Genomic DNA, 18,846 nt, shown 5'->3' with positions numbered 1-18,846 from the left:
CAAAGGACAGTGGACGTGCCTTTGTAGGGCCGAGGGAGCTGGGGGCCGATCTGTGCTGAGTTCAGCCGGGCAACCTGAGTGCTGGCTTTGTCTCCACAAGCAGCCGATCACTCAGCACAGTTTCGGTTGAAAACTGTTGGGAGGATTAGAGGGCAGGCTGTGTCGTCCTGAGTCTGGGAATAACCAGCTCTTGTTAGACTCTTTTTAGCTCTGCGAACAGCTTTTACATGATGCTTGATAATAAATCATAGTTATGACGTGATCCAAACAGATTGTTGCAAGCACTGAGTTGTGGCAAACCAACTCTGAAATCATTTCAAAAGATACTTTTTTAATCCCATCATATCCATAAACCATACAGAGATAGAGCCACTGCTTGTTTCTGTCTCTGCTTAGCAATCATTAATCATAATCATTTAGCTGCTTCCATAAGTGAAGAGAACGTAAAGAAGAAAAGATGTGGCTTAGGAGGTCAGCCATTACACTTTCTCTGCAGTGATTCACGTCACTGTAAGGTTTTCCGCCGGGACAAATATGCTTTGCATGTGTTTGTGTAAAGCGACACGCCCATTCGTAAGCGCTGCCGTCTGCTTCCCTTCACGTCCTGTCATTTGCTTTTTGTCTGCACATAAAGAAGACATCAAGTCAGCTCATGGCAGACAGATGAGTGATAGAAGAGCTCACTGCTGATGACAGACACAGGAAAAGAAAGCCAGTCCTCAAACTACAGTCAGCCACTAAGTAGGCTTTTGTGCAGACTTTTTTTCTCCCTCATGCCTTCTGGCTGGAGGCCTGTCTGGAGTGTCTGGGCCGGGGGTTACTCATCACGATCACAGCTGCTGGCATCAGGTCGTCCCCTTGATTACAGGGCTGCTGTTGAGTCGACTGGGCGTTCCGGTCTTATCCCTTATCACCAGGTGCATTAACTTTGGCGGTGAGTCGCTCCATTTCCTGCAGATGCACTCGGTTGACTCAAACTGAGTGTGCCGTCAAATGAGATCTATACTTCCAGTGTTAGGTCATTATCACCATCCCATTTGAGTTTTCTCAGGCTGAATAAGGTGTCACTAGGAAGAGCTTTGAAGCAGGCATTTACTGGATCTGTGTGAGATTTATACAAAAAAAAGGCAGGGCATATACCTGCCCGTGAATGTGACCTGAGCATTACTACCTTTCAGCATGAGGTGTTTTTGAAACAGACGTCAGAATCACAAGGGCATCAGAAACTGTTTCATTAGAGAAGTTCCTTTCTCCTTAATTTTCCATCATATGAAATTGATTTTAAATTCTCCTTAAAGTTTCTTCAACTTTAGAGAAGAAACTTTAAGGAGAATTTAAAATCAATTTCATTGAATACAAACATATATGTATATGTATATGTATGTATATATATATATATATATATATATATATATATATATATATATATATATATATATATATATAAATACACACACACATGCATGATTTCATGATAACTTCATTAATGCTGTGGTCTATACAATTTCAGAAAATAGCAATAAATTGTCCATGACAGCAACAAGTTGACATTTTTAAGCTGCTTGTTTCAATGACTTGTTTTATCTAACCAACTATACAAGATGCACCGAAATATGTTTAATCTATCATGATACAATATTAACAATGCACCAAAGACAATATTAAAAATAAAGGAAGGCACTAATAAATGGACTTAATGTGACATACATGTCTGTTTTGATTTGCTTTTATGGATTATTTTTCCATGTTTTTACTGAAACAAGTCCAGTTGCTTATGATGGAGCACCAGATCACATTTAGACCAGACCTGGATGACTGAGAACCTTCATCAACATGTAATGTGTTTAATGTTGCCGTTTAGCCCTATTTAGTTCTTATTTATGGTTTGTTTCTTTTCTTTTCTTTTCTTTTGCATTTCTTTATACATTTCTGCTTCATTATGCAAATGAGGGGGCTGTCATTCAAAGTATCTTAAATATATACATTGATCGTTGAGAAATTGATAGATAAAATGGAAAATTAAGGATGGTGAATAATCAAATAAATGTGTGACTTCAGACAAAGATAAATTAATACAGAACGAAGTTAAAATGTAGATATCCAATTGTGCCACATTTAACAAATTGCCTACGTTTATTTTTTATATAGTTTTTGGTGCGTTTTATTGGCATATTCATTTATTTATTGAGTCATTCATTATTTTTAGTTTGGCAGGTTCAGTACTCCATACAAGTAATCCGTTTTGACTGATTGATTCTCTGTTTATCAGGTATTCAATTAAATGACTAACTGCTTCAGCTTTTTAGTTATATCATTGGAAAATTTGTCACTACTATTCAAAATAATGGTTTGTTGGATTCAGCTACTTAACCACACAGTACCAAAGGGTCAGTGGGGTTGAAGAGGTTTAAACAGGTTTTTTTTTTTTCCAGTTGTCTTTGACTCCGACTGCTTTATTTTCACTTTGGAGATGAAGGTGATCCCTCTAGAACAAGGTGTGTTTGCACTCTTTCCCAATTTGTCCCACTTGCTGTGCGGCAGATTGTTTTCTGTCTTCTTGCAAAATGAAATATCAAAACACCGGGCCAGTGCTAAAGTAACCAAACTCGGAATGTGTGGATGCCACTTCATCTGAAAGAGCAGTGAACTTGTTGACAGATTCAAGGTGCTCAGCAACCCGACTACAGCGCCAGGGGACCTTGTACACCTTGCACAACTGTCCACAGCAGTACGAGCAGGGTCATTTTCGGTGCTTGTCTGCCTGGTGTCGGGCTCTGATCTGATTTAACTGCATGGTGTCTGGGAGAGCTGCAGGCCTGGCCTGGATCTGTTGGCAATCAGCAGTGTGTTGGACTAGATTGCGCTGTGCAAAATTAGAGAGAGGCGGCTGGAGGGGCCGTGGATATGATTTCCCTGAGATGGAGTCTGTCCAAGACTGTGATTAAAGAGCATATGAGCTCTGATTAATACGATCATCTTCCTGATGACAGAGGTATTTTTATAATAAATTGATGTTTATGATGCCAGCCCTCAGCCATCATATGTCCCCACATTCAGCAAACACCAGTGTTGGGTATAATTTGAAATTTTAATATTTCTCATGCCAGATGCCAAATATTAGATTTCTCATTGATAAGGGACTGAGAGCAGCTGCCTCTGTGTGAAACCACAGATAAGTGTGACTATAGGGGTTGAAACCTCAAAATAATAGCAGTGCCTCAGGATTGTGACCAGTGTGCGCCATCAGTCCACAGCACATTTCCTTTTGTGAATTATCTCACTTATCAATCCCCGCAGAGCTCAGACGTCCAATCAGGGTTTCCGATTGGAGTATGGGGCCCTCAGGCTGTGCTTTGACATTTAAAGGAGGCAAAGAGGTGGAAGACCGTTTGGCTGCTTAGCAGCTCCTGTAAATATCCAGAGTCACCACGCCGGGCTCTCGCCCTAATCGCCTCTGTGCCTTTTCACTCCACGGTCTTTGTTTTATTAAGATAAATGATAAAGCCACTGTGTATGCAAACGCATATCTCTGCTTACCCTGGTCATGTATCTGAAAAGACATGCCTTGCAGCTGCTAGTAGCAAAAAGGTCAGCAAGGCAGTGGATAAGCAAAGCCAAGCGTGTACATTATAACAAGTACCAGTGCTTTCATTTGTCATCTGGCCTGTGCCTGTTCGTTTCATAGTGTATTCTTTGTGACAGTCCGTGTGCTGAGCCGGGGTTGGATAGCATCATTATAACACACCATCAAAAGGGAAATGGACAAGTCTGGTGTATTTTTATGACTTCATCAGGCTGTCTGGGCAATGAATTCTGCAGATCCCTGGACATTCAGCAATTAAGTATTAAATCAGGCTGTGCATCATGCAGTCGGGGAGCTCTCTGGGATTTACTCTGATTAAGTGGGTTCAGATGGAAAACGGTCTGTGAACAAAACTGAGGTTTATTTACAAACTCTCAAAGCTGTTCCTCTGTTTTTGACCCTGTCATTTATTCCCAGCGACCTCCCTGAAACCAGCCTGCATCTCAAAGAGTTTAGCTCCATCTCACCACACCACCCCACATCACATTACATCCTGCACACACATGCTGGCCTGCTGTGTATTGTCACCATAATTATGATTGCCAGATTAAGTCAACAAATGTTCTTAATTGGTGTTCGGGACATTTATAACAAACAACTGGGCCCCTGGTTTCTTATGTGAACGGTTAAGTATTTTAAACCAAGAGGCTCAGTTTTATGTCTGTGGTAAATACACAGTTTTGGCACAATCACGCAGCAGCACACATTCAGTTTATGTTCCATGTCATTGTCCTTTGAGTCATATTGCTGTTCCCCATCTGTTCAGTCATTCATTATGACCTTCTCAAACATGACGCTTTCTACGAGACAGAGAAGGAAATGACAGTTCACACCTGGCATTATTGAAATATGTTTCAGCCGATTGCTTGTAAGTAGATGTGTTCCACTGCTTATATTTTATGATTTTATGATATCTGTGAAAAGACGAAACATACATTTGCAAGCTCTGTATGAGAATCACCATGGCCTTTCCCAATATATATACATACATTGACTGATACACACACATATCATGCAATGGTCCATTAAATGTGGTTATTAGGGCAGAATATTTTAGAGTTTACCAATAACATTTAAGCAATTGTAAGATATTTACCAGTTAACAATAGAAATCTGTCATGAGAATATGCTGTGCTGCCCTGTATCTCCTGTTATATTCATGCTTGGAAATATTTCATTTAATTTAGGACTGTTTTACAGCTATAAAGAATGTATGTGTTAATGTGATGGAAAACCCTAATTATCCAAAACATTCCAACATATTTGTTTTTTTTTTTGTTTTTTTTATCTGACAGTTATCGGTTGAATTGCCAGAAAATTGCAATATAGTTCCAAAATTCAAATCACAGAAGCTGCAAGTTTTAGATCAAGGTATTATGAAGACGTACTGTAGTGCTCTGTGGATGTCCTGGCCTAACACCTTGTTTTCTAGATGTTTGTTTGGTACAGACCCTAACAAATCATGATTTTATTTTTTTAATTTGAATTATTTTTATGTTGCAATCATAATATCTGTCAAAACAATTGTAATGCTTGTAGCCCTAATATCATGATAGCACAATCTCTGAATTCTCTGGATCTACAGATATATCAGCAAATACTAGCTTGCAGAGCTAGAAACTGCCAGCCATGAATCATGTCAGTGTGGTTTGGGTGTTGTCATGTAAATCTGTCCATTTGTGAAAGGAACTCTCCAAGGTGCATTTAAGTGGCTATTGTTTCACCATTCCTGGTATATGATTATGTAAATTTTGGTTATGCTACAATGGAGTGTAGATGACTCTATTCTTGCTCTACATGGGGCAAAATAAATATGGCGAATCTAGCTGACTTGAAGAAATCAGGGAGTGTGCTAAGAGGCTCTGATGATAGGCTGCCAGCCCGGCTCCCTAATTTGGACACTGACATAAAGCTGAGTGCTTCTTCAATCAGCGGGGTCCCTGCTGCCTCAACAATTATGTAACAAAGCTGACCAATGATTTCTGCATCTGTTACACTACTGAATGGCATTTTGATATTATCCTAGAGCGTGTGGCGCTGAACACCACTGCGGGTTAAAATGAACTCCCTGTCAGAAGGCATTGGAGGGGCAATCATGCACAGTGCGCCTTGTGTGTGCATGTCAGTGTAGCATGAAAGCAATTTCCCCCACTGACCTTCCACTGTGATTCTGATTCCTGGCTTCACAGCAGTGCACAGAGCTATACTTAAGCTGTTAGGTGTGGGTGATGCACTCAGCGAATCACACACCAAAAAACATTTACTTGCTTGAGCGCAGGGAGAATTCGAGGAGGGATTCTATTAGCTGGAGAAATTCTCTTTGACATCTAATGCGCTTCCTTTATGGCCAAACACATCCCAGCATCATTTGATAATCATGTCTCTACCAGACCTTACTGTTGACTGTTACACTTAAGAGAAAAGGCTCTGAGGCTAAGAGAATTGGATTTGATACCTCACTGTTGTTGCCAAGGATTGATATGAATATATGATAGCGGGGTCCTTGAACTGGGAAATAATGAGTGGAAATTTGATGGCTGTGTTGAGCTGTCAGTGGTGAACGCATCAGATATGTATTAATAATCATCCCACCACCTCTGGAACTGTCAGCCCTATAGAACATGAAAGACTGAACCTAGGTCTCCTTCAAATCAGCCCTAACTAATTGCTTTCAAACGGAGCCGCCTTTGACCTCCCCGCATGGTCACTAAAGGTGTCCCTGCCTCGACCGGCATTGTTATGCAGCGAACACTGTGTCCTCTGTCAAGCTCTTTAAAACACTATTTTCAAACACACTTGGTTCAAGGGTAACCCTGACCTAGCTGAAGTGTTGGCGGTGAATAGGAATCATCAGGCTATCAAAATGTTCACTGAAATGATACCTTTTGATGGGAGGACACGCTTTAGCTGGAGCTATGTCTGGACAAAGTCTAAATGATCCTTCCATTAGAGAGCTTAGAAAGGAATTACATTTATCAGATTGGATAATATAGATAAGAGTAAAGTACAAGAGTAGAGTTTTGGTTTTAAAGGTGAGGGGACACAATAAAGTTCAGGGCCTATCCGACCTTTTCTCTAAAAGTAGCTGCCTGCTGCTAACATCAAAAGCTTGATAATTGCAGTACTGAAACAAGTATGTGTTCAGGAAAACCAAGTTAGTGAGTTAAAAGAGGCTAATCGTACTTGCATGATAATTTCCCACGATGACGAATGCCTTAAGCATCGCACATATTAATTTACCCATATTTCGAGTGCCCCCTAGCCCCTCAGAATAGAGTTACAAGGGGTAGTGGTTAAACTCTCCCCCTATGAAATGGGACAACTTTCAAGACCCTCATACGTCATCAGTAGTTTGTCGATGGCCACCTGACATTTCCAATATGCCTTCATCAGCTTGGGGAATTTCTCCTGCATTACCAAAAGCACAGACTTGCTATTTGTTTTCAGCTTCATGCTATAACTCAGGTCATCAAATAAAAAAACACCACGGTGGTGGAGTGGTGCTTTATAGGCTAACATTAGCAACCAGTGTTCCTACCCTGCCAGTCTGCACTGATATTAGAGAAGCAGCACAGTGTGCAGCAACCTCACTGCTGGACTCATATGCCAACAAAGGGAAGGAATTCATCAAAATAAGAGCTATCATCATAAATTATCAACAGCTATGTAGCGTGGGCTAGCTAGTTAGCTGCCGAGACATCAGCAAAGTGGTAGCAATTGGTTTATGCTTGTTATAACGAAAACGACCATGATACATTAAAAAAACAGAGACTTGTCATAACCATTGGTTTGAGTGTGCTTCTCGCAATCCCAAGTTTGGAAGGCCACGTAGCCCAAGCACTTCACATTACACCTCAACAAGAATCAGGACACCCTAATCGTAAGAGTGATCGCACAGACAAAGACAGAGATAGATTTGAGTAGTAGGTGCAACTGGGTCCATGTCTTGACATGTAAATTCTGTGAGTCAGCTTACTGTTGGTTCTTGTCCATGTGCAAGTGAAAGCCATGTTCCCTAACACAATGAAAAGTGCTACCAACTGCATCAGTGCTCTCTTTTCCTCCCTGTTTGGGTCTAAACAGAGGTGATGTGGCACTGCGTGGCAGCGGCTGTTGAAACGCAATGCTGTGTTGTCTAAATGCCACTGGCTTGACTCTGGCTCTGTAACCCAAGAGCAAGCAACTTGTCACACCAATTTTGACAGTTCCCCTCACATTCATCAGAGTCTGGGTCTGTTATTGTCCTCCATCCTCTACTCTGGGACTCACTGTGTATTCTCAGAGTGCACTCAGTCACTAAAGGGAATTTTGCCTTTAATTCAAGAATGCTCAAGGTACACTGCCCACTGAGTGGATGAATGGCTTTTGGAGCTATGCTGCAAGCTAGTTTCAGTCTGGCCAGCTCCGCAGACAGGTGGAGAGTAGCTGGGGGCAGATAAACATCCACCCACACACAAATACACACACAGTTTTTACAGAGTTCACACAGGCAAGTAAAATCCCACACACATACACAAGCATACAGGCATTCCTGCTGTAAAAAACAGCCAGGTTTGCATTAAATGTGTTGAAATGATCGTGCTGTCTTAAAATGCAAATTGCATTCTCCTCGCAGAGAGCGACAGAGCTCTATGAGCAGGCAGCGGTTTGACACTGAAGCAAAGTGGTGGAGAGTGAGGGTGTGGAGGTCAGAGGGGGGCTGACTGCTCCGATACATCTGCCTTGGAATCCAGCGACCCATGTCCAATTCTCAACTCATGCAAGCAATTTTCCTGAGCCTGAGTGAAGTCTTTATTTACGGCTAAAGTGTTTTTTCATTTAACCATGAGTAAAAGTTAACCAAACTTAAAGGGGAATTCCACCACTTATACACAAAAAAATTCAATCAATTCCAGTCTCCATTCATGACAGATCCCTCCCTGACTGCCTGGTTTTGCGACAGCTATGCTGAAGCAGATAGCACTTCACTGGGAGCTTTACCAGCATTCACTTTCTGCTCTGTTATGAGAGTCCAATCAACGTGTAGAAGTAATCTTGATTATGTCATACCTCGTCACTTGACCAAACTGTCACCAGGCGTTTGATTCACAGGCTGCTGGTGAGGATGTGTGAAAAAGGCTTCTCTCTAATAACCACACTCCTCTAAACTGTAAACACTGGGATGAAAGGAGAGGCTGATTAGACCTATACAGTATGACAAATGCATCAATCGCTGTCAATGTCTGAAGCACTTGATGTGATGGAGAGCAGAGCCAGCCGGATGATAACCATGTTAACATAGATTCTAGATTAAAAAAAAAAACAAAAAAAAAAAACTCTACAGCCTGAAGATGATAAAAGGGCTTTCATTAATGTGTCAAATTTGTTTTTATGGTGGATACGGTGTCTGTAGTTGCTCAGAAGTTCCCGGTTCCAAAAGAAAAATAAGTCTCCCGTGTTTTAATGTCTGCAGTTTCCTTTCCACTGTAAAAAAACATGTGCTTTATGTTTGTTTATATGACCATGTGAGGCACAAAGGACTTTATTTTATTATTTTCTCAGGGAGACATTATAATCTCCTGTTCAAATTAAAACCCTCTAAGATCTCGCACACTTCAACAGAGATGGTGCCATAGGCGCTAAGATACACTGCCTAAAAACAGCAGTAATTAATATGTGAGTTTATAGCATTGCTTCGGTCCATGAGGCAAGCGTGGAGGCAGAGAAAGACGCTTATGTAATGAACTACCTCCGCTCTGCTCTTCGCCTCTGAGTTGAAATCTGCCGGCTGAGTGAAAGAGGAGGATATTAAAAAGCACTGTCTAATGTATTCATAACAGATTCAGATGCGGAGCACGGTGACGACTGGCTTCTGGATCAGTTAGCTTTACAGAAGGAGGTTTTCAGGGTCACTAACACTTTTTCTAATATAGTAAAATGAATGCACAAATGCATAACCAAACAGTCTCTTTAACACTGGCATAACAATTATACAATATCCCACCATGCGAAGCCCCACAGGTACGTTAAAAGTCTGAGAGTGGCTGACTGCTTCTGGTCTTCATGATATCAAGTCAGTCATTAATGGCTGCCACACAGTGCTGCCTGAGTGAACCGCAGGGGAGACAGAGGAGCAGGTTTTTCATAGAATTAATGCTCAACTCTGGTCTTCCTTCCAGCACTGAGAAATCAAGAGTGGCTGCTTTACACCTTCCATGAATGATCACCTTTTAGCCTGTGGAACACAGCATCTGCTAATGCTGATAACTGATCTCATGATCTCTGCGGAAACACAAGACCGCAGCTCTCTGTCACCTGTAAGGGAGTTTAGGATGTGGCGGGGCCGCGGCTGAGTCATTGCTACTTCATCCACCGGCCGCAGCGGGGTAAATGAGGCAGATCTGGTGCCTGAGCCCACGTCGCACTCTGGAGGGAGAAGAAGCTGTGTGGGAAAGGAGCTCACCATGCTGCTCGCCAGCTCAGATACTACTTTAAAACCACGTATCTTTGACAAATGTGTGGTTTTTACAAATTAATTAATGCTTCATCACTTTTGAAATAAGTACAGCTCATATATGCATGCGTGACATTTCAGACTTTTATTGGAAGAAGTAAAAGGCCAAAGTATGAGGTAGAAAAGAAAGTGTACTATTTGGCAATAGAACCAGTGTACATTGTGTTGTTTCAATGATAAGAAAAAAAACAAAACAGATTAAAGCAAAGAGTTGAATTCAGATTATATCACAAGCAGCTTTCGGGTAAATCGATGTGTTTGTTTTGGTGCTTCTTTTGTAAGAACAGCCTGTGAGTCCTTTTCTTTCTTATTAAATGATTTTTTTTCAAAGAGAAACAGAAAACAAGAACAATTCCAAAGTGTGCAACACCACTGTTGTAAATACAAATCCCAGTACAATTTCTCCCTTAATGTAGGTGCTACCCACAAACAAAGCACATTACATCATAGCAATATTATGTCTTGGAAGGTTGTATCTAGAGGTAAACATAGATGTAACGCTGGGATCCTATCCTCTCCCTGAAGTGACATAGTGCAGCAACAAATTAAGGGGGTTGGAGTGACTGTGACAGAGACACCATTCATGCTATTATAAGACACTCTGCCATTAACTTGCTTTTGAAGTTGTTGTTTTAGGGTAAAAAAGTTACACAATGTTGCTTTAAGCTCTGCAATCAAAGATCCTTAGTTTTTTTTTGTATTTACCTGGAGAGAACTTGCGTGACAACCAGTCAACAAACTCACCCACCCATCCATGATACTCTGCTTCATCATCAGTGATCAAACCAAATATCACTCTGTCATCAGCAAATCCAACATTTAAATAAAATATCAGATAAAGTAATCTTAGTGTGTTACCATATTTACTCAAAAATGTATAATTATTGAAATAAAAACACTCTCCCAGTTAATCTTGAAAAAGACCACTGGGCCAATGTGAAACTAGAAATGTCCTTCTGGCAAGGTCCAAGAGTTCCTAACATTGGAAATAGTGTATATCCTAAAGTACTTCCTCTTTGCACATGCAGGGTAGACAAAGACATCTGCAGGGGATGAAAGCAAATGTCTGATTAAAGCAGTAAACACAGACAAGAAGCATCATTTAGTGCCCATAAAGCCGAAGCAGATTCGAGATCGGGAAGAGAAAGGTCTATATTTCAAGAGCGCCGTCTGCACGGGGGCAGAGAAAGCAGCCAAATTGGATGAAGTTAAGCTGTACTAACTGCTTGTTGTGACTCGGGAGAGAAAACTCAATCGTCCTTTTGACCGGCCGACTGCGCTGAGAAAAGATGCATTGTTCCTGTGTTTTGGGTGGATTATGAGGGGACATGTCACAACAGCAGGTTTTTGACAAGGTCTTGGGTGTCTGCTGTCGTGAGCATTACTGTCAAGAATGCCGATGAGGCCTAATGAGGTTTTAATCCAGCCGGAGTCATTAGTGGCAGGTCATCTTAAAACAATCTCGGGTCAGGCTGCATTAAGGCTACAGAGGCCCACTCCCACTGGGTCACTGAGCATGGCACCCACACTTCAGCACTTCAGCAGCCCCTGCTAGTGCAGGAAGAGGCTTTTAGTATCTAGTTAGGATTAAAAGAAAAATAGCATATCTCTGCCACATGACTCATGGTTAAGACTGTACAATATGCTTGATATATATTAATATATGATTTTTTAAAACATTACACTGCCAAACGGTACAGTGTTGTTTTCATTGTTTGTAAATTCCTCGAACAAAATTGATAACGCCACACCGTCATTAAGGATTTCACATTTTCTTTCATGTAAATTATCTGATCTGTGAAGGACCCAGAAATCGAGGTACAGCTTCTGACAAGTGTGTTTTACCTTGGAGTTTATGTTGTTCCCAGGACAGCTTCTCAAACTTGCTAAGACATGTTAATGAATATGTTTTGCCCCAAGAGCAGAATGACTCATCAAGATTTCACAGTGTGTTTACAGAAAGGATTTCTGGGCTGTTTAAAGTGCAGATTTGCAGTGAGCATATTTTTTGTAAAGCATCATCTCCTAGGGGCGAGGTTTAGTAGGCCTTTAAGAAAAGTGCTGTAAACATGATTATGATTATAATCAGGATGATGATGATGATGTAAATGTAAAATAAATTGTACCTGAAGTGCAAGGTCACAGCTGCAGAACTAGTAGCAAAAAAAAGTCATTCTGTGAATAACTAAGTCCTAAAAATAAAGTCTAAAAGTATGTCACCAGAACAATATGTCATCAGACAAGAACATGGAAGGTACTCATTACCACAAACAAATCAAGAAATAGGAGGAAAAAAATGACTTCATTAGAAACCTGTTCAACTACTTTTAAACGTGCTGGGAGACATTTCACTTGTTTCACGAAAATGTGACATTAAACCTTCACTAAATGACTTTTTAGCATATTCTCATACCAAAACAGCATCACCATGCTAGCTTGTCACTCTTCTACTTACTATTTCACTTCACTTTCTCCTTTGCTGCTGCAATTATTACTTCATCCACTAGAGGTTGCTGCCTAACAACCAACATCAGTACACAATAAGTAGACTGTTATTGTAGTCTGTCAGTTCTACATAGCATTTTAGCATCAAGCTAATTTGAGTTGGACTCTTCATAAAAGGTTTCTGAAAATCAGATACTGGTTTACTGAATACTTGTCTGTGCTTGTAGCTTTACAATTAGATGTTGTAGTTGTAGTCGCAGGAGTGGTTGCAGCATGAGCAGTAGTGTGAGCCATTGCATTATTAGTAGCTAAATCAGTGCAGTGCAATGCAGAAACAGCAGCTGCAGTTGGTGCTACATCAGTCACAGCAGTAATATGGTAGGTATAGAAGGCAGTACAAATACAATAAAAGACTGACCAAGTACTAAGACAGTACATGGCACCAATGCAGGCTTAAGCTCGGTCTGTAAAGGTTTGTTTAGCGCAGTACAGACAGTGAAATAAAGGTACTAATTTAGCAAGAGGTTCTTCAATGGAATATAATTCTTTAAAAAAAACATTTTTTTTAGATTAGGCACCATAAATTGTGCTGTAGAGGGCTTCAGTAAAACTAGGCCCTTTTCCATTTCCAAGAGAGTGCTTGAAATCATACCAAAAAGAACTTTAGAAATGTAGTAATTTGCAGAATAATTGATTCTTTTACCATTTCAAATCAAAATGATGAAAAACTAGTGCATACACGCCAGCGTTTCCAATACATTAACTACACTTGGGCAACTTGCCCAGGTTAATTAAAGTCCGCCCAGGTAGATAAATGTTTTTGTCAATCAGGATGTACAACTGTCATTTCATAATGTACACAGGGCAGGGACCTCCGTGGCCAACTTAAGATGGGCTGATTAATTGCTATCAACTTGTTCATTGACCAACACGTGAGAAAAAAGTCCACCTAAGTTATTGTCAGTAGCTGCTGATGTTATGCCCCCTGATTAGGCTCTACTTGGGCTCATTGTAGTATGCATTGAACTGTGTGTGGATTCATACAAGTCCACAGCTGTCAAAAGATGTGGAAATGTATTTATTGTGTAATGCTGGGTGTAATCCATAGTGAGAAGACCTCCTGCTGAACAGTAAAAATGTAACTCAGATGAAACAATAAAAGCATGATATAAACATTGACAAATTAGAATGTTACCAGCCTATGTACTTGGTTGTAAGCTTGTGGATGAGTGTGTGAGTGAGAGGGCCTGCTCACGCAACCTGCTGCATGGCAGAGATGAACTCTGGAGAAGAAGAAGTGAGTCACAGTCAATATAAATAAATATATGATAAATATACGACACGTTTGCGGCCCACACCACCACAACAAGTACATTTTCAACGTGTTGGAAATATTGCACACAGTTTGGCTGTTTGACAATCCTTTTTTTATTTCTTCCTGCCGCTTTCATATCGCCTACTGGCCAAACACAAAGCCAGTCCAGTGGAATTATTTTTCCAACACAAACACAAAATAATTCATATCAGGGGGAACGGACAGCTGTGAAACCTTAGAATGACTTGAGGATGGTGTTATACCATCATTTACCTATGGGTATGACAACTTAAAATATATTGTGAGTGTTTTTGTGTGAATATGTATGTGTGTGTGCGTGTGTGTGTGTGTTCACTGTGAGCAAATCTAAATGTGGTAGCACTTAACCCATGCAGCCAGACACTTCAAATGAGTCATGCAAAGAGCCAGAGATAATTTGTGTGCATAAGACTGGTGTCAGGGGGTTACAGGTACAGCCCTCTGCCTCTAAGAGGCTTTCTGAATAGTTGTGTCATCAGGGAGAGTAAGTGCCAGCTTGTTGCGCTGGAAATGTTGGAATTAATTGAACTGAATTGTCATTCATAATCTACATGTTGCAGTTATCCACTGGCTTGGGGAATGCTATCTAGCTGGGTTTGCACTGTAATTGAAATTTTGATCATGAGGTGTAAACATTTCGAAGCGTCCGTGTGAATATTCGTCAGCTCCCGAGGGCTACCAAGCGTTGGCAGAGGAGTGGGTGTAGCTGATTAGTGGCTGGCTGTATGCATGTGCGTGCAGAGAGGGTTTGCCATCCCTTTATTGACATGTTCTTGTCTAAACAGCCCCGTCCCAGGTCAGCGAGGTCATCAAGGAGAAGGTGCAGCAGCGCAGCATCCAGCTCTCCTGGCAGGAGCCGCACCAGCCCAATGGTGTCATCACAGAATATGAGATCAAGTACTACGAAAAAGTGAGTTTTTACTAGATTTGTTTGTGTCCTTGTCTCTTTCTGAATCCCTTTCCCTCCATCATCATCACATTCACTTCTGCCGACTCTACATTTCGTATTCTATCTGCACGCTGCTTTGAGTGGAATTCACAAGATTCTGCAAGTACCTTCTTTGTCTCATAATTGCAATAATGAATGAGATGCTCATAAGATTTTAATCAGGCTGTAGTCCCTCACAGCCACCCCCATGCACATGTTAGCACACACACAATCCGTAGTTGCCGTACTGGCAGAATTAGCAATCTGTTACTGTTATCTCCTTCCCTCTTGCACATAGATTATGCTGCTGCTTCCCTGTGTTTCAAGTCTGAACACATCAGCTTTTAACAGCAAGATTTAATGGAGCGAATTTAACCCAGCAAATCAAAGGCTGGTAGCAGAGCTCTGATGCCAGTCCTGGCGGCCACAGCCACTGCGAATCAGTCTCCTATGTCACGTACTGTGGCTGTGGTCCGCCCAGCTGTAAAAGCGGAAAATTGGAAACAACAACTACACCCCTAACAGACCCTGGCATTCCATTTGGGCTTTTGCCGAGCAAAACATTTACAGATCAACAACAAAGTACACAATGCGTGCAGCCTGTGCATCCAAATGGATTCCTTGATGGAGACGATTTCATATGTGTTTATGTTTTCTATGATTAAGGCTGCCTAATGATAAGATAATCACTTCAATTAAAATTAGAGATGCTGTGTCATGTACAATCAGCATTAAGCATAACTGATTAGATTAATTGAATTCTTTAACCCTAAATTATTGAATAAAAGCTAGCATTTTAAACACAAGCTGAGTAAAATCAAAATGATGAGGGTGGAATTTGTTGTGCTATATATGTTAATTTATTCATAATGCATATGTTCACAGCACATATTCCACAGTCTAACAGCAGAGTTAAACAAAAATATTGATATCCCTGACACATCAGTTCCACTTGCATTGAAGGTTCTGAAGTTTACCCAAAATTCAGACAAACAAAAATGGCTCCATGAAGTTTGTCCAGTGTAATCTACATCTCCTGAAGCCCTGAGCCCCAAATTGATTTGATAAGAGGTTTATTTACACCCTTTTTAAGCCCAAATCTTCACTATAGCGACTAAGCTAAAGGAAATAAAATAGAAAAGGGTTATTTTTAAAGTAGTGTCTATTAAAATCAATTTGGAATCTCTGGCCTTCCAGAGACTTGGATTATGCTGGGCAAGCTGAATGGAGTCAACTGCTTCAGTTATTCTAGAGAGTACTACAACACTGCTTCAACGTGAAGCTCCAGAAATGTTTCTGGACTATGAAACTTCACCCTCCATCAGCATGGGGGTGAGAAGATAATGACTGAATTAACACAGTATCAAAACAGTAGACTTGTGAGTTTACTGATGGAATTAGTGCTGTGCAAACTAAAATAGGAAGACATCTCACTGAAGTATGGACCATTATAAATAAAGGCCTGTTTTAAAAAGATATGCACTCTTTTAGAACTCATGATATAAGGCACATCCTGAATATTAAAATGACTACCACATTTAAATGGCTTCATCTTAAATTGCCACACTTTGTATCTAGGTGGATGAAACAAAGTTCAATTAATTCTTTCATTCATTCAATTTAAAAAGTAAAGGTAATTACATCTTCTGAAGTATATCTGCAGTATTCTTTAGGCAGGGACATTAGATTAGAACACTTCAATGGGACTCTGTTCTAACTTTCACACAGTAGTTGAATGTTTTGTTTTTTTTGTGTGTGAAAAAGGTGAAATAGTCAATCTTTTGATTAAGATATGATTTATCCCTTGTACAGGATCAGAAGGACCGGATCTACTCCACAGTGAGGTCCAAGTCCACGTCAGCCACAGTGAACAACCTGAAGCCCAGTACGGCTTACGTGTTCCAGATCAGGGCCTTCACGGAGGCAGGATATGGCACTTACGGCCCCAGATTAGAGATAACCACCAAAGAAGAGGCCACAGGTAGGATGTATATAAAGAATGCAAGAGTACACATTTGTTTCATTCAGTATTGCTTAGTTGTGCATTTGTATGGTCGGGACAAATACATTATTACGGTATGAACAAAAAATTGGTTCTTTGCTGATAAAATCATCAGAACATGTGCAGTTATTATGTAGATAATTGTAGGGTCAGTGTGGTGTCTTCAACCAGTGTGTTCCACATGTTTGATTCTTCGCCTATGCTCAGGTATTAAAGCCTGGCATCGTAAAGACTTGCGATAACACTCAAATGATGAGTTAAAAGAACGACAGCTGGTCATGAATGAATGAAGTTGAAGGACTTGTCTGTGTTAGCCACTGCAGCACTAAGGAATGATGTATCACTGCAAGACTGTCTCTTCTTAAGCTTTGCATTTGATAGTGTTTCACCTCTTTCAGTGATAAATGAATGAACCAACAAAGAGCATGTATTAGTATGTCTCGAAATGCACCAATGGAGAGTTTGACCACAGCCTATATTCGAACATTATTTTGGAACATAGACTTTCAATTCCAAATGTATGCACAGCCTGATAGTGTTTCCAGTGTGTGTAGTAATAACCCAGGGAAATGATTTGCTTTCAAGCAAACCAAACTTTGAGATTGCGTTGATTTTATGCTAAAAAACACATCATGGGAAAAATCACTAGTAAGTGTAGCGTCATGAGGATAAAGACATTTACATCTAATCGGTTACAGTAGCTTTGCTTTGTATCACTCTGCGTTACTTCTGGTTCTGGTGAGGGATGCTGCTGTGAGGTGTGAGGTGTTATAGATCATAATGTCTAGCATTATAAGCGCAGGCAATTTGAAAGGGAATGGGGGTGGGTTGCCAACCCCCTTTGTTAGCAAGATGACCAATGCATCTTCTTTTTTTACCTGCCATCACCCCTCTCCACTCCTAGTGTGGAGGGACACTGGAGATGTTAAGTGGAATGTGTTTTATGTCTGTTTCTATATGGAAGTGCTTAGTCTATCTTTGCATAAAGACTTGAGGCCGGTGGACAAATATTAACAATACGGCATCTAAACAAATAAAACCCTCTACAACCCTTTTGCGCTTACAGATCAAGATTCCATAGTCTATGGGCTTAAAAATGTTTAAATCAAAAATGGAATTTAAATTATGACCTTAAAATCAGATTGCACATAAACAAACATGAAAAAGGGGACTTATTTTGCCCTACTATTTTTTTGAGAAACAGCAATTCACATATCAAGGTCCACTTGATTTGGCTGGTTAGCACAGGTCTTTGTACTGGTCTCTGTACAGGCACAATGGTAACAAATGCGTCAATTTTATTGTGACACCAAGGCTGTGGCTGAGAGAGCTCCACATTTCTTATAGTGTACTATATTTACTGTCTGACATTTTATTTGACTCTCAGAATATTAATAATAATGGGTCAAAATCATTAGGATTTTTGTGTGTCTAAAATCTCAATTTACTGATCATCATAGAGGGAAATATTTAGAGTAAACTATTTAGTGTTTATAATATAAGAGGCAGTGAATAAGCAAGCAAGGGAGTGATTTTGGCTACAGCCCACAGCCACTGCACCAAGACCAAAAAACAGCTTCAGCTTGTAACGTCCCATAAAACCGTAAATTGTGGTTTCTAGGTTTCAGCTAAGAACAAACAAATTACACAAAAAACAAAGTGTGTTAAGTAGTGTGTATGTACGTAGTACCTTGTACTTTTTTTATTTCTCATGTTTTATTCTCTGCATTTTTTAAGTTTAAAGCCCCCTTTTAATTTGTGAAGAACCCCGGCATCATAACCTCCCCACCCACTTCACATCCAACATTTGTGCATAACAGGACACATTAATTACTCATACCACATGCAGAGAGCGTCCTGTAACAAGGTTACAAGTTTGCAGTGCTGTCAAAGTGTCCTTGACCGGCACAGTCAACCACTAGCCTCGACTGTGACAGCCTCGAGAGGGAATATGACAGTTGAATTCTCTTAATTCCTCCTAAAATAGAAAATTGCTAAGATAATGAAGCTTGATTGAGTAACAGCTGATCAAATGTTGCTA

The 18,846-nt window shown here is 40.4% G+C and overlaps 1 protein-coding gene across 4 annotated transcripts in view; it reads left to right on the top strand.

Annotated features, from left to right (window-relative positions):
• Nucleotides 1-18,846, top strand: part of epha7 (eph receptor A7) — a 92,347-nt gene that overhangs the window by 51,888 nt on the left and 21,613 nt on the right. For all 4 annotated transcript variants that reach the window (XM_030404545.1, XM_030404544.1, XM_030404543.1 and 1 more), the window contains exons 6-7: nucleotides 14,661-14,785; nucleotides 16,616-16,784. In XM_030404545.1, the coding sequence (XP_030260405.1) occupies nucleotides 14,661-14,785; nucleotides 16,616-16,784 (294 nt within the window). The remainder of the gene's footprint in view (nucleotides 1-14,660; nucleotides 14,786-16,615; nucleotides 16,785-18,846) is intronic.

The sequence above is a fragment of the Sparus aurata genome, chromosome 22, assembly GCF_900880675.1.
Source record: "Sparus aurata chromosome 22, fSpaAur1.1, whole genome shotgun sequence".
Classification (NCBI taxonomy): Eukaryota; Metazoa; Chordata; class Actinopteri; order Spariformes; family Sparidae; genus Sparus; species Sparus aurata.
Note: the sequence above shows the minus strand (reverse complement) of the source record. Positions and strands in the feature narration are given on the sequence as shown.